General features: G+C 36.2%; 1 protein-coding gene across 1 annotated transcript in view; it reads left to right on the plus strand.

The window, feature by feature from the left end:
• LOC122342379 (unconventional myosin-VIIa-like) overlaps positions 1–19,757 on the plus strand; it is a 20,281-nt gene extending 524 nt beyond the window's left edge. The window contains 31 exon segments of the mRNA XM_043236153.1: positions 442–495; positions 615–844; positions 1,483–1,495; positions 2,173–2,485; positions 3,304–3,511; positions 4,571–4,746; positions 4,826–4,919; positions 6,068–6,103; positions 6,106–6,193; positions 6,280–6,406; positions 7,385–7,504; positions 7,597–7,770; positions 8,550–8,777; positions 9,209–9,376; positions 10,091–10,208; positions 10,302–10,428; positions 10,502–10,671; positions 11,620–11,810; positions 11,892–12,016; positions 13,026–13,183; positions 13,885–14,038; positions 14,141–14,296; positions 15,073–15,178; positions 15,268–15,381; positions 16,018–16,105; positions 16,778–16,884; positions 16,965–17,150; positions 17,227–17,343; positions 17,430–17,513; positions 18,843–18,962; positions 19,038–19,757. Of these exon segments, the coding sequence (XP_043092088.1) occupies positions 442–495; positions 615–844; positions 1,483–1,495; positions 2,173–2,485; positions 3,304–3,511; positions 4,571–4,746; positions 4,826–4,919; positions 6,068–6,103; positions 6,106–6,193; positions 6,280–6,406; positions 7,385–7,504; positions 7,597–7,770; positions 8,550–8,777; positions 9,209–9,376; positions 10,091–10,208; positions 10,302–10,428; positions 10,502–10,671; positions 11,620–11,810; positions 11,892–12,016; positions 13,026–13,183; positions 13,885–14,038; positions 14,141–14,296; positions 15,073–15,178; positions 15,268–15,381; positions 16,018–16,105; positions 16,778–16,884; positions 16,965–17,150; positions 17,227–17,343; positions 17,430–17,513; positions 18,843–18,962; positions 19,038–19,130 (4,243 nt within the window). The 3' untranslated portion in view covers positions 19,131–19,757.
• Positions 19,758–20,000: the final 243 nt, after the last annotated feature.

Consider the following 20,000-nt stretch of genomic DNA (forward strand, 5'->3'; position numbering starts at 1 on the left):
GTAGGACTCATATATGTGTGTGTGTGTGTGTGTGTGTGTGTGTGTTACAAAACAAATATGTTGTATTTTTTTCTTTTTATATCACTATTTTACTTCTTTTATATCAGTGTGAAAACATTTTTTTAATGGCAGCTACAGCAACTATAGATGGACTAACTAATAATAATAATAATAAATACATTTTATAAATAATTTTAATTAATAATTAACTTCATTAAAATTCACTTTATTAAAATTACAATTTATAAAATAATTAATGGGTCATTTTTATGACTGCAGAAATATGTTCATTCAGTACACATCCCATCTCGATAAAATTATATCGCACACTTTTCCCAAAAAAAAAAAGAAAGAAAAATATTGATTACTTTAAAATGGTTACTAATCTTATGGATGGAAATTATTTGGGATTAAATGTGTTTTTTGTGATGCATCCCACAGATCCAACTTCCTGAAGATGAAGAAATCTGCATTGCTGATCCAGAAAACATGGAGGTTATAACTGTCGGAAGAACTACATGCAGAGCGGTCCGTCTTTAGATGTTCTCGTGAGTCGCTCCATGTGATTGCTGCACTGGTCAGCGGCGTCTAACGCTCATTTCTGCTCCTCGTAGATGCGCCGCGGTTTCTCTCGACTGCAGTATTTGTATCGCCTCTCGTCAAGCTCTTACCAGACGTATCACGTGGCTCGGGCAGAGGATCACTTCTGTTCCAGGGCCAGCTGCAGAGGATACCTTTGCGCGCCGGGCGCTTAGACACCCGACTCTGGGCCGTTATCACACCATCCAGGCGTACACCAGAGGAATGATCGCCACTGCCTCTACAAAAGAGACTCAAAGGAGAGGTGACAAAAAAACACATTTAATTGTAGCTTATAAAGAGGGACATTAGCAGGGGCCAAAATAAACTAAAATACCTCTAGATAATGGGGCGAAAAAAAGCACTTTCAAGCTAGATCTACTATTAGCCTGTCATCACTAATATTTTATGAAAGTGCATGGTCCAAGCTTAAACTGAAGTTGCGAAAAACTTGCAAGCATTTACTATAAAAGAACACATAATTAGCAATTATGAAAACTGCAATCGATACCACTTTTTGAATACCGATACATCGCTTTATTTTTACCGATATCGAAAGTACGATATTTTCATTGTATTTGCCATTTTTAAATATTGGGCGTAGAACCCGAAGAGCATGCATAATGTTACTTTGTCTATCAAATCGATGCAGTCCAACGACGTTTCTCACAGTTTTGGTAATAAAATACATTAAAACCGACTAGCCAAACTAAAAACCCCAGCTTGATTGTGGTCTAACTTTGATAGAAAGTATTTAATGGCTTACAATCAGCCAGTGAATATTAACACACCTATCTTCTTCTCTGAATAATTTTAGGATTCCAAAATTTCTATATTTGTTCGACTATATGAATAATTCTTAGGTTTATGTCACAGTTTTCTTTTTGCTATCCTCAATTATAGTCTACTTACCCAAGTGAATGCAATATCAATAACTATATTTGTTTCTCTGAATTATTTTTTGTTTGGTTTGCTCAACTGTTTTTGGATTTATCCGACAGAACTTTCCAGTGATGTCTGTGAGAGCAAATGTCAATCTACATTTTATACATTTGCTTCGTGAGACATCCTTAATCACTAATAACCCATAATGCTATTAAATATGGCTGTGAGTTACACGAGATCAAAGTCGAACACACTAGTATCGGTATCGGGTGCATCTTTGAAGCGATTATTCACGTTAAAAATAAAAGAGTATACGTGTGTGTGCTGTTCTATTTATTCTGTGTATATAAATAGACACAAATGCATGCATGTATTTTATAAAATATGTTATGTTTGTATATTAAATACATTTATTCAGATGATAAATATGAAAATATATGTAAATAGTTTCAAAATATTGAATAGTGTTTGAATTTATATATGCATAATAAATATACACAGTGAACGCAATTTAATTATGCATGCAATTAATTGCAATTAATCGTTTGACAGTGCTAAAATTAATTGAAATAAAAACTGAATAAATATTATTTTATAAATACAGTTGAAGATCACTTTAGAGGCCTCTTGCTTTATTTTGTGACTTTTCATTTCTGAATCTGCAATGAGCACATATCGTTCTCTTTTTTTTTTTCCCGTCCATCTCAGTACCGCGCGATTGGAGGCAGAGAAGATGCGATTGGCTGAGGAGCAGAAACTGAGGAACCAGATGAGCGCGAGGAAAGCCAAAGAAGAAGCCGAGAAGAAGCACCAGGAGCGCCTGGCGCAGCTGGCTCGAGAAGACGCAGAGCGTGAGAGGAAGGAGCGAGAGGAGGCCCGGAGGAAAAAGGAGATGCTGGACCAGATGGAGAAAGCTCGGCACGAACCGGTCAACGACTCTGATATGGTGGACAAGATGTTCGGCTTCTGGGGACCACTAACTCCTTCCTGACAGGAGGGTCAAGCTCCGGCTGGGTTTGAGGTGAGCATGTGGCTCTATTCTCAGTCTCATTGGTGCATTTCTCAAATCATCCCTTAATATTTGAAAGAAAACCCTGTAACTTACTCAGAATCTTTAGTCACACTTTATATACAGTCTTCAGTGTCATCACTATCAGTGCGGAAATTGTTGTTTTTAATATTTTTCCAGGATTCTTTGATGAGTAAAAAGTAAAAATAAAGCATTTATTAAAAATATTAATATTTTCTAATAATGTACACCACCATTTAAAAGTCTGGGGTCAGAAAATTGTATTATTATTATTTTTGAATGAAATGAAAAGTTTTATGATTCTTAAGAATTGATGGCAAATATTTATATCGTTAGAAAATATGTATTTTTTTTATACTTTTCAGACCGCAAATGACTCAAAATTAAATAATTAAATACATGTTGAAAAATATACACAAATTAATAAATACAGAATCAAATAGTGCAATATTTATTTATGCATTCATTTATTTATTTATTTAGCAGAAATAAACACAGGTAAATAAAACAAACGTTTATATATTTTAGATTTATATATTTCAACATTTATTTAATTATTTGAGAAAAACATTTACTTTTTGATTTATTTACGTTTCTCATGTGTCGTGTTTTATTTGTGATTTAATGAATATGTTGTGACTGTGCTAAAACTGTATATAACGCACCATAGGAAATCTCAAACTAATGTCAATCAGTTGCATGAAGCAATCACAACTTGAGTACGAGAAACTGCTTTCATGTTGTGCGCTGCATGTGTGTTTTGTTTGGAGAATGTCATTTCTGACGAATTGTGTTTGCGTTTTCCTCAGGACCTGGAGCGAACGCACAGGGAAATCGAGGAGGAAGACCTGGATGAAGCTCTTCCTCTCCCGGAAGATGATTTGGAAGATTTGTCGGAGTATAAATTTGCCAAGTTCTCTGCCACGTATTTCCAGGGCACGAGCACACACACTTACGTGCGCCGGCCGCTCAAACAGCCCTTACTGTTTCACGAAGACGAAGGAGATCAGCTGGTACGTGACCTTTGACACCGTAGATGTTAGGAAGTGTCTGCTTATCTCTCTCACACTGCTGCCTTCCCGAGATCCTTGCTTTTTCAACCCCTTAATTCATTGTGACAGTTTATAGGTTTAATTCAGTAAATTCAGCACAAATTCATGCAGATTTGAAAGGCAAAATAATTCAGTTAAATTAAAAAAGTACACTTTCATGCAAATTGACTATTTCATAAAAATATATATTTTAATAGCCGTAAAAATGTATTTAATGACGTGCGTGTTAGGCTTTTTATAGTTAAACTAAAAACATTTTCATGACTTGAAATGAAATAAACATTAACTGGATAAAATGAACTATTAATAGTATTCAACTTTAGCTAGTTATCTAGTTTCTTATTTTGATTTGTCTTCAAGCACTACAATAACTAAATAAATAGAATAATAAGAACTAGATGAACACATTGAAAAAATATGACAAAAATAAATGCAACATCATATATATATCATTATATCATAAACTTGTTTCAAAGAATTTATAATTCGAAAACATTGTAAAAAATATTATTAACCATAATATATAATAAAACAAAAATATTTACAGTAATAGTGCTGTCAAACAATTAATCACATGCAACATAAATGTCTTTATATACATAATATGTTTGTTTTCTGTGCATATTTATTATGTGTATATATAAATACAAATAAATAATGTATATATCTTTAAAATATTTAGAAGTGTATTCTTTATATATTCTATATATAAATATTTTAGTACATAAACATAAAAAAACTAAATATATAGATGTGTGTGTTTTTATGTTTATATACATAATATGCACATATATGTAAAGAAAAACATTTATTTTGGATGCAATTAATTGTCAAACGATTATTGTTCGTACTGATGATGCATACATTCATTTTATCGTTATTAAAATGCTATATCAGAAAAACGTGCATTTATAGAAAAACATTTTAATACTGTCACAATAAATGTATATGAAACTAGAAAATGACTCGTATTGATAGGGACGACTTTATTTTGATGCCGGTGTAATGATATATTGAAATGCAGATGGCGCTGGCGTGTGGATCACGATTCTTCGCTTCATGGGTGATCTACCAGAACCCAAATACCACACGGCCATCAGCGACGGCAGCGAGAAGATCCCCGTCATGACCAAGATCTACGAGACTCTCGGCAAGAAGACCTACAAGAGAGAGCTGCAGGCTCTGCAGGGAGAAGGAGAGGTGGGCCGACGAAGACACCTGACACGTCTGGAGCGCTGAAGCGCCACTCATTCATGTCTTCACCATCCGTCTCTTACAGAACTCGCACACGGAGAGCCACAAGAAGAGCAGCGTGCGTCACAAGCTGGTGTCTCTCACCCTGAAGAAGAAGTCGAAGATTACAGAGGAGGTGGGTGATGGGGATGCGGTTACCATGGCGATTTGAGAACTCGGCGACCCCTTCGAGGTCGGGGTTTCTGAGCAGCAAAAACAGTCCTTCTTTTGGTCTTTTAACATCCGTTGAATGTGCTTTGACACAATATATATATGCATTGATAAAAGCGCCATATAAATAAAGATGGGTTATTGATTCCACTGCGTGTAGTTGCATATATAAGATTATTCAAATGTTTTTCGCAGTAAGAAAAAGATGGTTCTTTTATGTTCTTTAAGGCACCTGTTGAAAGGAGGTTATTAGGAACTCTTCTTGCACAAATCAGTAGAGAAAAAACACAGAAACATAATGATTAAACAACATATTCATGTATAATGTTTATTATTGTTATTATTATTATTATTATAACATAAGTGAAACTTGAACATTCATAAATGTAAAATTAATCATCGGGAGTTCTTTAGGTACTTAATATATTTGATATTTATGAAGTAATTTAATAATATAATTAATTATTTAATTACATTTATTATCGGTAGCACCAGGGAACCACAAACACGTGAATTATTCAAATATTAGCCTAAAATCTCACAAATATTTTACATATTTTCCACAACTAAACTTTTGGCTTTTTGTGAATTTTTTTTTCCCTGCAAATCTTTGCCTTTTTAGAGTATATTTTCGTTTAAGTTGAAAATGAATAGCTAACTAAATTAATAATGAATTTAATTGAATTTGTACTTATTTTAGAGTAATTCAGTAATGATTATTATGACTAATATTAGAGCGAACATGTTATTAAAATATTAGCCTAAATGTACTAAAAATGTAAACATTTTTCCATGACTGCTAGAAACATTTTAGTGTTTAATAGATATTTTCCTGCAACATTTTGCTATGAATTTGATTTACTGCTTAATAATTTAATTTAATTTAATTTAATTTAATTTAATTTAATTCAGTTTTATTTTATTTTTAACATAAAATAAATATGTCTAAATAAATCTAAATATCGGCTTATTAACCTAAAATCTCATTTGGCTTTTCAATTAAATATTTGATGCCTAAAAAAAAGCTTGGGTCCCCCTTTTTTATCTGATGCATTTTCTTTAGCATTTCAGTCCTGGTCTTTATTTTTAGCATGAGGTTGCCGTTGTCGTTCCGTAGGTGACGGGCGTCTGAACGACGGAGAATACACAGTGCACGGAACAGCATGCTGGAGGACCGGCCCACGTCCAACCTGGAGAAGCTGCACTTCATCATCGGCAACGGCATCCTTCGGCCAGGCCTGAGGTCAGACTGCAGATATGGAAATGATATAATGAATCCGATCGCTCCCGACCCGCCCTGAGCGTTCCTGCTCCTGTTGTTTGTCTCAGGGATGAGATCTACTGTCAGATCTGTAAGCAGCTGACCCAGAATCCCTCTAAAAGCAGTCACGCTCGCGGCTGGATCCTCATGTCTCTGTGCGTCGGCTGCTTTGCTCCTTCTGAGAAGTTTGTGAAGGTGAGAGATCACATGCCTTTTCATTTATCCTTCTTTATGTTTTTGATCTCTATGTTTGACTGCAGTTCTTCTGTAAGTGGTGCATCTGTGATATCCACAGATGAAGAGTAAAAATCTAACTAAGATTTCATTGAACCCTCAGAGACTGAAACATTACAATTAATTTTTTTTTCATTCTTTCTCTAAGCAAATTGCATATATATAGTTGCATATAGTTTGACTTTCTTGAGGACCTTCCCAGCATATTAGGAGGATGATACTTGAGGCTACATTAAAAATCACTTAGAATATTTTCATTGATTTACTTTTTGTTTTTTGTTTTTCTCTTAATTATTGAATTCTTAATTATTATTAGTAAATAAATTTTTTTGTTTTGGATTGAGGATAAAGGTTCAATGAGCTTTTTTCCCCTATATATTATTTTATATTATTCCTTATATTCCTTATATTGTATAAGTAACCTGTTTAAACTCAAAACATATCACAATCATATTTTATCCTAAAATTATAAAAACGGATGAAAATATATGTCAGCCTTCACAGCGACATGTTAGGATCATATCAAAGAAAAGTTATTGTATTTTTTCCATAAAAATCTTTTTTGTTTTGTTTTTCACATATATATATGCGTGTATATATATATATATATATATATATATATATATATATATATATATATATATATATATATACATTTTTATTATGTATTTACTTTTTAATTATTACTTCAAATGATCTTTACATGTAAATTTACATTTTTAAATAAAACTGTACATTGAATATTAAGTTAATATTTTATTTATTATTTAATTGAATAATTAATTAGTTAAATTATTAGTAACATTATTATTTATTTAAAATATATATTATTAAATTACTTTCAGTTGTTTGACTACTTCAGCATCAGTGGGTCTCTGAGAGTTAACTTTGACCAATTACGTTGCGTTATTCTAAGCTGAACATGACTTGCTCCTGTAGTACCTGAGGAACTATATCAGTGAGGGTCCTCCGGGTTATGCTCCGTACTGCGAGGAGAGACTGAGGAGGACGTTCGTGAACGGAACAAGAACACAACCGCCGTCCTGGCTCGAGCTGCAGGTACACTCATTATCATGCAACAAAAACTAGACAGCAACGGCAGGACAAAACAGCACAGTTAAAAGCGTCTTCTTTTAACCGTTTGATCCAAGGCCACGAAATCAAAGAAGCCGATCATGCTGCCCGTGACGTTTATGGACGGAACCACGAAAACGCTGTTGACGGATTCAGCGACCACAGCCATGGAGCTCTGTAACGCACTCTCAGACAAGATCAGCCTGCAGGATCGCTTCGGCTTCTCCCTGTACATAGCTCTGTTTGATAAGGTACCACCAAGATATTACCGCGTATGTTTAACTCATCAGAGTTCAGCACAGTTCACTGAAACCTGTCGCACGCCATCTACTATTCTAATCCTAAAATATTAAAAAAGTCGACAAATACAAAATTGCATTTTGCATGGAAAAACATTTGACGAAAACACACACGACGCAATTTTTTTGTTTTGGATTGAGGTTTTTTTAACATATCAGGATCATATTTCATCCTAACTATAAAAAAATTATAAAAATATATGTCAGCCTTTACAGCGTTTAAAAAAACTGTTCTGACACGTTAGGATCGCATCAAATAAAAGTTATCATTTTTTTTAACGTGAAAAAAATCTAAAATGCATTTTGCATGAAGAAAATTAAGCCTTTTTTAATGGATGCAGAGCCAGTGGCGGTTTTGTAGGCATGCTAACATAAATGCCGGACTTTTAATGCAAGCAGCTTTAGCAGTATGGTCTGAGATCATCAGTCGCATCTCCAAGGATCTGCCTGTTTTTGAAGAAAAAGCCATGTTTCCGAAGGACAGAACCTAGCGATGCCATGCACACGAAGAAGAAAAGCGGTCCAAGAACTGAGCCCTGAGGAACCTCGCTCGCTAGATTTTATGTTTTGGACGACTCGCCTCTAGTTGAGATTATTTTTCTGCCTATTATCTAAAATGTAAGGGTTAAAAAACATCTTATATTTCAAGATTTTGCACGAATGCCTTCTTTACCCACCAAAACGTGCGCAGAAGTCCAACAGAAACATATTGTTCTGACCGTGTTTGTCAGGTGTCGTCTCTGGGCAGCGGTAAGGATCACGTGATGGACGCCGTGTCTCAGTGTGAGCAGTACGCTAAAGAGCAAGGCGCGCAGGAGAGGAACGCCCCCTGGAGGCTGTTCTTCAGGAAGGAGATCTTCACGCCGTGGCACGACCCGACGGAGGACGCCGTCGCCACAAACCTCATCTACCAGCAGATCGTACGCGGCGTCAAGTTCGGCGAGTACCGCTGCGACCGGGTACGCTCACCGGCATCTCTCAATCAATTAAACAGAATTTTGTCTTCTTTTTTTTGTTACTGTAAAGTCTCAAAATCGAATTATGAGATAACGAGCACGTGTGAAGTAAAACAATTATTTAGCATTATTTAAAAATAAGCGCTGTCGGTCGCATCCAAGTATAATAATATGTGTGTGTTTGTAGATATCTGTGATAGAAAACACCGAAAATACTACGAATCATGCTCTATGCGTGTCATTTGAATCGCTTGTTAAAGTTTAGTTTTGTGTGTGTGTGTGTGTGTAGTAACTTTTTTTGCATTATGTCAGTGTGTGACGCGGTCATCCCTTTATCGTTAAGCATTAAACTAAAGCCTCGGATGCAGAAAGCCCCAAAAAATCGTTTCGTTCACCCGGTTTCTGTCTTCCTCGTCCGTCCCTCTTGTCCTCAGGAGGATCTGGCGGAGCTGGCCTCGCAGCAGTATTACGTGGACTACGGCTCGGAGATCCTCGTGGAGCGTCTGTTGAGTCTCATTCCGTCCTACATCCCCGACAGAGACATCAGCTCGGCCAAAACCGTGGAGAGATGGGCTCAGTTCATCATGGCGGCGCACAAAAAGGTGCCCGAACTTAAAAAGGGATTTCGCTCAACGTGGCAACCCGAGAGCTGTCAGTCAAAGAGGAAGTGCATTAAAAAGTAACCAGTGAAGTTAGATAATTAGATGACTTGTAACGCATTACCTCATCACTAATAAACAGTGCTGTACACCGCATGAAGTAGTATACTCGTAAGTCACAATATTACATTCAGAAAGTGGCGTCAAAGTCAAGAAAATCAATAAAACATGTCCAGGTCATATTTTCTCCCTAATACGAAATGTTATTTTAAATGAAGAATAGATGGCATTATATATTAATGTATGTTAACATTTCTATACTAAAGTGAAAGGTGATTCATTTATTAAAGTTTTGAATAAGGAAAATAAAGGCTATTTTATGCACCCAGATCCAGAGTCCAAAATTAAAATGATATTTTTTGTATTTTGCATAAAGAAAATAAAGCCTTTTTATGACCACTTAGATTTATTTGCATTTGTGCGTATTTTTAAGACAATTACGAATATTTTAATGAAACGTTCTCTATATGAAATATTTAATTAATCATTTTAATTATTACAATTATTTTTTTAACGGTTTTGTGTGTGTGTTTTTGTGATTTATTTAGCTTATTTCTTTTTTTGCAGGAATTGTTTCATTCTAGGCAGTTCGATGGAATAAATAATTGTTATTCTATATTTTTAACTGTCCTGAAATCCTTGGCGTTGTGTTTCTAGGGCGTCTACACCCAGAAGAGAGTCGATCCTCAGAAAGTGAAGGAAGAAGTGGTGGATTTCGCTCGCTATAAGTGGCCTTTGTTATTCTCCAGATTCTACGAAGCCTTTAAGTTTTCGGGTATTTCTTGGACGAGTCATGTCTGATCAATATCGCACAAGATTCGGGGTTTACAGACGGGAGTTGATGCTTGTTTTTATCATGTTTCCGAAGGCCCGAGTCTCCCCAAGAACGACGTGATCGTGGCTGTAAACTGGACGGGCGTCTACTTCGTGGACGAGCAGGAGCAGGTTCTTCTGGAGCTGTCTTTCCCAGAGATCACGGCGGTGTCCAGCAGCAAGTACGCCTTTTGTCTGAGAGCCGTTTGAGGTTTGATACGAGTTGAGTTAAAGCTAAAGGTCTGTGTTTGTCAGAGGAGGGAAGCTTCAGGCCCAGAGCTTCACTTTGGCCACCATCAAAGGAGACGAGTACACGTTTACGTCTAATAACGCCGAGGACATTCGGGATCTGGTGGTCACCTTCCTGGAGGGACTCCGGAAGAGGTCCAAGTTTGTTGTGGCCTTACAAGACAATCCCAGCCCAGGTTAGAGAAACGGAAATGTTTACGTGTTTTATTTCACTTAAATGGGTGACTCTGGCTAAAATATGTTTTAGCCTACGAGAAAAACAAATAAAGAAATCAGAAATTACATTTAAAGCACAGTCTGGTTGTATTTTAGCTAAATAAAAAAAATTCTCTGGACCTCTAGACTATACGTTATATTTATTATACATTATATTTATATAAAAATAATTGTATATATTTTTTATCTATAGATTTTATGCTGAAAATGGCCTAGGCCCTAACTAGGCCATTTTTAGCTTAAAAACAATAGATAAAAAAATACACAATTATTTTTTGCATCGAAAATTAAGTGCGTTTTAGGGACTTTGTCATGTTTCTCATTTTTGTGAAAAAAGAAATAAAGGCTATTTTAGTGCCCGGATCATATTTCAGCCTAAAAAAAATGAAGAAACGGCGTTTAAAATAACATTAAAAAATTTCTTTTAGGGCCCAGGTCATAAAAATGAGGGCCTATGTCATATTAACAACTTAATAAATTAATTACTTTAAGCATAAAGAAAATAAAGCTTATTTAGGGCCTGAAAACAAAAAACTAATATGAAATGTAATTTTGCATGAAGAAAAGGAATCGTATTTCAGCTCAAAATAAAGGAAAAATCTGACATTTTGTATTTGAAAAGAATTACTATTGCAATAATACTTGATTAAAATTGGAAAAAGTCAAATTCTAAAATGATAATAATAATAATAATACAGTATCATAATCTTAATAATACTTTTTATTATTATTTTTATGAATATATGCAGCATTAATATATGAATAAATAATTAATAACACTTTACCCTGTACATCTGTATTTATTTATTTATTTTTTTTATATCTAATTTGATTTTGGGACATTTCTTTGACAATTAGCATCGCTTGCAGTCATTCTCTTCCTTCACGTGATTTGTTTTTCCAATCAGCCGGGGATGATTCGACGTTCCTGAGCTTCCTGAAGGGCGACCTGATTGTCCTGGACCAGGACACGGGCGAGCAGGTCATGACCTCTGGCTGGGCTCACGGGATCAACGACAGAAGCAAGCAGAAAGGAGACTTCCCAGCGGACTGTGTTTACGTGCTGCCCACAGTCGTGAGACCTCCGTCAGACGTCGTGGTACTGATATTTTAGCGTCACGTTCGTTATTGTTGGTTATTGCGCAGTGTTATGAAACCCTCTGGTCCTTCCTCGGCTCAGGCGTTGGTCATCATGACTCCGGACCAGCGGCAGGAGTCCATCCGGATCTCCCATGTTCCTGTGATGGAGACGGAGGAGAGGATAAAGCCCTACACGCTGGAGGAGTTCTCCTACGACTACTTCAGGTGAACACACAGCACTTCTGGCCTTACACAGCCTCTTACACAGACTTTTAAAAATTAAATGCTTGTAAATTAAATTAAATAAAATAATAAAATGATATTATTGTTATTAAATGTTTAATGAAATATATAAAAATCTATTAGTATTTATTTAAATTAATTTCTATTTAATTTTATTAGAATTATATTGGTTTGCTAGTTTAAATATATCCTAATTAAATAATTGTTTTTATTTATTTGAGTTTTATTTTTATGAAAAATACTTTTAAAGTAGGCTTTTTTTGCGTACATTTTTATTTTTCATAATAAATTCATAATTAAATTAAAGAGACAATTTAGCCCCTCGAAGAAAGTTTAGGTATAAACGTGCATCTTGCATAAATAAAATGAAGCCTATTTCAGGACCCAGGAAAAACAGGATTTCTGCGATTCTAAGATAAAAAAATACAAATGTGAAATTAGAAAATAAATGCATGTAAATTTATTCTAAATTCTTATTTATAGAAAATATTTTGTCCAGGCAGTGTTATTTTGTGAATATATATATAACATTTCATAAAATGTATTAATGTTTTATACAGAGAATAATATTTATTGGGGTTAAAAATAATGACAAACATCTTTTAAAAGACATTTGCCTTCTTTTGGAAAAAAAAGTTCTTTCTTGAGTTTAGGAGTGATGTGTTTTATTTGCTTAATGCAAAATTTAATAAGTAATGTCGGTAACGCATTACTTTTCCCTTAATAAATTCTGAATTTGCTGACATTTAATTGCTAGTAAGCTAATATTCCAGTAATATGCATGCCAGTAAGCAACTAATAGGTGTAACTGTAAGAAAGGGCAATGCAGAATAGACCTAGCTTACTTTCTTAATAAGTGCCGTGGTTTCACTGTGCATGATTTATAAGTGTAAGTTATTCTATCAAAAAACAGTGTTGTCAGAAAGCAGGTCATTTGCACTGAACGGCGCGTGTGTGTGTGTGTGTGTGTGTGTGTGTGTGTGTGTGCCAGGCCTCCTCCCAAACACACGCTCAGCAGAGTGATGATCACCAAGAACCGAGGGAAGGACAAGCTGTGGTGCTGCACTCGAGAGCCCATCAAACAGGCCCTGCTGAAGAAGTGTGTGGGCCACGAGGAGCTTTCCCAGGAGGCCTGCATGGCTTTCATTGATATCCTGAGAGAGCGGTCCACAGCTCTTTGGTTTTAGCCTTAAATATGACCTTTATTTTTTAATGCAATAAAAGTAGCTTTACATTTTTTCTCAGGTTCCGAGCTCTAAAATAGGCTTTATGTTTTTTATGCGAAACTAATTTTGGCCTGAAATATAACCATGGCCCTGTAAAAGGATCTATTTTCTTTATGCAAAGTGTAATTAGCTTTTCATGTTGTGTTGCATTGAAAACGGCTTTCTTTCTTTATTTTTCGGGGTGGTTGAGGCCTAACTTAAGCGTTCTTTTTATACAAAACTCTTTTATTTTAGGATAATAGGATCTGTTTGTTATGCAAATTATATGTTCATATATGTCGCGTTAAAATATGATGTGCATTAAAAAGGTTTTTTTTTTTGGTAAAAGCCTTAAACATGACTTGTGCCATATAATCATTAGTTATTTTCTTTATGAAAATTATAATTTTCTTTTATTTTGGGCTGAAGTGCATCCTGCGCTCTAAAAAAAATGTTATGAAAATAAAACTGTATTATTATATCACGATTTTATGCCGAAATATGACCTAAAACACGCATATTTCGTTAAAACATAAAATAGTAATAATGTCCTTTTGCTAACGGCTAAGGTGATTATTCGTTTTTAGTCTGAGCCGGGGAAGTTTGTGGATGTTCTGTCGTGCTCCTTGACCCGTCGTCCTGCACCTGTGATGAAGTATATGGGGGATTATCCGTCTAAACGCACTCGCTCTGTGAACGAGCTCACGGATCAGATCTTTGAAGGTGCGCTGAAGGCAGAGCCTCTGAAAGACGAGATCTACAGCCAGATCATCAAACAGCTGACTGAAAACCACGTCAAGTACGCTCTGATTTCTTACCACCTGTGCATGTGTTCAGACGCTTGGCGGAGCGTGTGTGTGTGACGCGGAGTGTGTGTGTGTGTGTGTGTGTGTGTGTGCAGGTACAGCGAGGAGAAGGGCTGGGAGCTGCTCTGGCTGTGCGCCGGTCTCTTTCCTCCCAGTAATGTCCTCTTGCCACACGTCCAGAGGTTTCTCCAGTCCAAGAAACACCACCCGCTGGCTTCTGACTGCATGCAGAGACTGCAGAAAGCTCTACGGTGAACACACACGCCAACCCGCAAATATAGACACGCGCTGATTTCAATTGAATATATAAGAAATATAGTTCATTTAAAAAACAGCATTTATTAAGTAACATTATAAATGTTTTTTCTGTCACTTTTGATCAATTTAAGTTAAAGAAGTTAAGTTAAAGGTGCCTTGAGTTAAAGAAGAAATTAAAAAAACAAAACTATTTGGAGTAAATCAGTGTATCACAAATCACAGCGCACCTTTAAATTTATTTTTAATTTAATTTCATTTAAAACTTAATGAGAGTAAATCCTCCTATCTACACCAGTGTTTTAATGATTTATTTTATTTATTTATTTTTTGTCTGTCCTGAGATACATTTTATTGATTAAACTTTTTCTGTTGTTTATTTTATTTATTTCATCTTATTATTATTTTTTTTTTTCGTATTTAGTTTTTTTTATTGACAGTTTAGAATGCATACGAAATATTGCAGTATTGTACAATTATGAAAGAATAATAATATTAATAATAATAAATCCTTCTTGTATCTCATTGTATCTCGCAGTGCAAGGGTCACGGGTTTGATTCCAAGGGAATGCATTAGTTAACAAAATGCAGGCTTCTCCGATTAAATGCGTTTGCAAAAATAAATGCATCAGTGTAAATAAAAAAAGCACAACGCATACCATAAGGTTGTAGCAGCATCTTACGCCGAACAAAGCGACTTTACTATACTGTCGTATAATTCCTACCCGGACGTCCGGTCTCGGCGGTGATGCTGTGGATGTGTTTTCTGCAGGAACGGCTCTCGCAAGTACCCGCCGCATCTCGTGGAGGTGGAGGCGATTCAACACAAGACCACGCAGATCTTTCACAAAGTCTACTTCCCCGACGACACCGATGAGGTGAGAGCGGCCTTCACGTGCTCAGGACACAGCGGGCCGAGGCTGTTTCCTCAATGTCTCTCCTTTTTTGCGCTTCCTCTGTGTTCCAGGCCTTCGAGGTGGAGTCCAGCACAAAGGCCAAAGACTTCTGTCTGAACATCTCCGGCAGACTGCTGCTCAAGTCACCCGACGGCTTCAGTCTGTTCGTCAAGATCTCTGATAAGGTGAAACCGCAATACAGCACCTTTCTGGACGTTTCCAAGCCTATAACCGTTAGCTAGGTGCAGAGTTTTCCACTGATAAATAAGAGATAAAAATTAAAAGTTAAAAATTAAAAGGAATAGGAGACAACTTTTTAAGAAATATATAAAAGAGTGTATAAGAGAAGAAAAAAATTAAATAAATAATAATAAAATATATATATATATATATATATATATATATATATATATATATATATATATATATATATATATATATATATTAAATATAATAAAAAATATAAAGAACAAGTGTACAAAGTATAAAATATAACAAAGTATTTTCTAAAAAAGCACATTTCACTGCATGTCGTACCATGTATGTATGTGTATGTGACAAATAAAATTAGAATTTAAATTTTAATTTTGAATTTGATGTATGGTTCATTAGGATAGGACTATATTTGACCAAGAAATCAGGAATGCACATTACTAGTCAAAAAATTAAGTTTTGATATATTTACATATCCTAATTATTTTTGTCCGAAAAGAAAAATGCATAATTTAGTTGTCTATTTCTACAAATACACCTGAGCTGCTGATTGCTTTCGCGCTCCAGGCACACAATTATATGTATTTTATCTTTTTTGTGCATTGTAGGTGATAAGCGTACCCGAGGGTGATTTCTTCTTCGACTTCGTCCGTCATCTGACAGATTGGATCAAGAAAGCGAGACCCGCTAAAGACGGTATACGGCCGCGAACTGCATTTATACACGCTGCATTTATTTGATTAAAAATACAGTAAAAACAGCAAAAGTCTGAAATAATATTACAATTTAAAATAGCCGTTTTCTATCTGAATATCTGTTAAACTGTAATATATGTCTGTGATTAAATCCGAATTTTTACTCCAGTCTTTGTAACATTATAAATGTCTCTGCTGTCACTTCTGTTCAATTCATTGCCGAGTTAAAATATACATTTCTTTAATCATTTCATATCTTTGGCTGCACCCACAGATGCCGCAATTACGTAATCATTCAAAAAGGCAACACTCATTCGATCTCATGCTATTCTGAGTGCTTTCTTTTAATTATAGCTTTAGTTTAGCGTTATAATACCGTGCATATTTTAGCTCGTTTTAATATATAGTTTAAAGAAGAAACCAATCCAGTGAATAGTTGAGGTTTAGTGCTACAGGAAGGTTTTTCGGTTTAATAGTTTTTTTTCATCTGAAAATATGCACATGGTATAAACATCATTCAATGCAAGTTGTGTTAATCGCAATCAATAATTACAATTTCGAGCGAATAATTAATTTGTCGTAACCGTGCAGCCGCCGCTAATTTAACTGAACCACAATACATCACTAAATCGTTTTATTTGATTTCATTAATGGCTGTGACTCTGATGTTCAGGTATAGTGCCTTCGTTGACCTACCAGGTGTTTTTCATGAAGAAGTTGTGGACGACCACGGTTCCGGGCAAAGACTCCTTCGCAGACTCCATCTTTCATTATTACCAGGTGAGCCGGCGTGAACGGCACCGAGCGCTTTATCGTATATACGGCGGCACGTCATATCAGCTTGTCTTTGCTCCTCGAAGGAGCTTCCCAAGTATCTGCGTGGATATCACAAATGCTCCCGAGAAGAGGTTTTCCAGCTCGGCGCTCTGATCTACCGGGTCAAATTCGAGGACGACAAATCGCACTTTCCCAGCATTCCCAAGATGCTGAAGGAGATGATTCCTCAGGATCTGATTCGCCAGCTCTCGCCCGACGACTGGAAGAGGGTATGTGCCGCCGCCGCCGCCCTTCGCGGACCTCCACGCACGCTCTCCTCCTCACCGCTTTCTCCTCTCGTTGCAGTCGGTTGTGGCGTACTTCAACAGGCACGCTGGGAAATCGAGGGAAGAAGCCAAGCTGATGTTTCTGAAGCTCATCTTCAAGTGGCCCACGTTCGGGTCGGCCTTCTTCGAAGTGAAGGTACCTGTGCCGTTTGGTCACAAAAAGTCCGTTTTGTTTTGTTTTTTTTCTGTCTGGACGCTCAGTGTCCGTTTCTCTCGACGCAGCAAACCACCGAGCCGCATTTCCCTGAGATCCTGCTGATAGCCATCAATAAATATGGAGTCAGTCTGATCGACCCCAAGAACAAGGTGGGCTTGCTTTCTTGCTCTGACTCTTTTTACTTTTATATTTGACATTTTTTACCATCTGAAATGTAGTGCAACTACAATAGATGCAAATAATATAACATGCATGCATTTAAAAACAGTATTTTATAGCACATGGGTCCCCATCTTAAATATGTTTATCTTTATCTTTAATATATTAAATATGAAATCTCACGGGTATTGAGAGTATTTGCTGAGTAATTAAAGCGGGGTTGAAATGATCGTTTTCGCCTGGAGACAAATCACTTTAGAAACATTGTTAGGTAACTTTACACAGAGACTGTAAAATCTGTAGACTTTACTAATATTGTACACGTTCTCAGTGAAAAACCAAATGTGGGTCACTTTGTTTACAGCTGATACTTGCAGTATTTAAAAGGGAACGTCTAAAGATTAAGTAACGATGGGGATTGACGTTTATAATGATTGTAGTTTGGGATTAATGGCGCTTCTAATTTTCCATTAATTTTCTAAAAAAGGTATTTTGCAGTGAGGAGACCTAAATAATAAAAAGAAAATGTAAAATAATGTTTATATAGTGTAGAATTTTTTTGTTTCATATTTTACATTATTTCTAAAATTGTAGTATCACTATAATTCTGTAAAATAATATTATTTTTGCAATATCCAATTTTATTTTAAATTGTTAAAGTTTTTATTTTATTAGTCATTTTTTTATTAGAATTGTAATATTTTATTATAATATACAATATGTGTTAGTAGGTTTAATTTATTTTATTTCACTTTCAAGTATTAATAAATGAAAATTAGGTCACTCATTTGTATATTATTTTGAATTAATATTTATATATTTTTATTATTAAATACAAATTGTTGCAATCTTGTCGCGTCTGCCATTTTTATTATTTTAGCTAACAAATATTCTATAGCTAAATGATTATTAAAGTAATCGAGTAATTAGCGCTGTCGAATAATTAATCCAAAATAAATGTTTTTGTTTACGTTATGTGCACTTTGCATCTATATATAAATACGCACACATACATTTAAAAAATATTTTATATCATAATATATCAAAATATTTAATTTATAAACACAGCACGTTTTTTTCTTAAACATACATACATAATAGATGTATACAGTATACACACATTATGCCAACTTTTATTGTGATTAGTGATTAATTGTTTTGGAGTGCTATAAGAAATCTTTTTTTTTTTGCTGTAGTAAATATGAACCTAAACAGACTGCAAATACTTATATACTAGCAGTGTACTAGTATATACTAGTAGATTTGGTCGTGTTTGTCCAGCGTGCAGTGAAGCCTGTATTTCTCTTCTCCATCCACAGGATATTTTAACCACGTACCCCTTCACCAAGATTTCTAACTGGAGCAGCGGGAACACGTACTTCCACATCACGATCGGAAACCTGGTTCAGGGCAGCAAACTTCTGTGTGAGACGTCACTGGTGAGAGAGCGACGCGTTTTCACCGGGTGCCATTTAAGGAAAGGAAGATAACGCCGATTTGTCTCCTCGTAACAGGGCTACAAGATGGATGACCTGCTGACGTCCTACATCAGCCAGATGCTGACCACCATGAGCAAGCAGCGGCATTCGCGCGGCCAGAGCAAGTGAACGTTTGATTGGCGCGAGGCGGCGGAGCTGGTGCGACTGCTGCGGCCGATTGGTCGACCGTGCAGCTGGGGGCGGGCCTTCGCGTCCCAGCTGTGGCGAATGAGCCGCACCCCCTCGGCCAGCTCCCAGGGCTCCGAGTATCCCAACGAAGACTCTTCGTCCGCCTCCAGCGAGGACGACTACCTCTGAGCAGAGCTCCTGCTTCTGGGAAACGACGCCTGACTCTAGAAACGTGTGTTATGCGTGTCCTTGGAGCACAGAAGCAGTCGTAGGCGGCAACGTTTCTTTGATGCCTTAGACTATTAAGCAAAATATCTTGTGCATTTCTTATCGTAAACATATCGAAGCCTCATTTGCGATTAGTAAGACGTATTTGGACTTTTTCTCGATATCTTGATTTGTTTCCACCCTCAGATTCCAGAAATAATTGCACCTCAGCCAAATACGGTCTTATCCTAACAAACCAGACGCCGACGGAACGATTTCCGCCGTACGACTCTCAGCTCTCATGACTGTTTTTGTGCTCCAGGGTCACGCATCACTAAGTTGAATATGAACTGGAACGGCTTTGCTAGAAGCGGACTGTGCTGTATTCCTCCCAAACGGCGTTTGGATTGTTCAACATTCAGAAAAAGGCCGCGCGAGCTTCCGAAGGGGTATGCATGCGTATTTTTAAAGGCAGCAAAAAAAGTACTTTTATAGCCGTTCGGATTTTAGTGTTCCGTTTGAGAATTCTTTGATTGATTGATTGTTTTTTTTTTTTTAAATGTTGCACCTCAACGACATGCCTTTTAACGTTTATTTTGGAAAAGCGAGTCACTTTTTCTACCCGCATCTTGAAGGAATAGTTTAGCCGAAAATTCAAATCCT

Source organism: Puntigrus tetrazona, chromosome 4, assembly GCF_018831695.1.
Source record: "Puntigrus tetrazona isolate hp1 chromosome 4, ASM1883169v1, whole genome shotgun sequence".
In the NCBI taxonomy this organism is placed as follows: domain Eukaryota; kingdom Metazoa; phylum Chordata; class Actinopteri; order Cypriniformes; family Cyprinidae; genus Puntigrus; species Puntigrus tetrazona.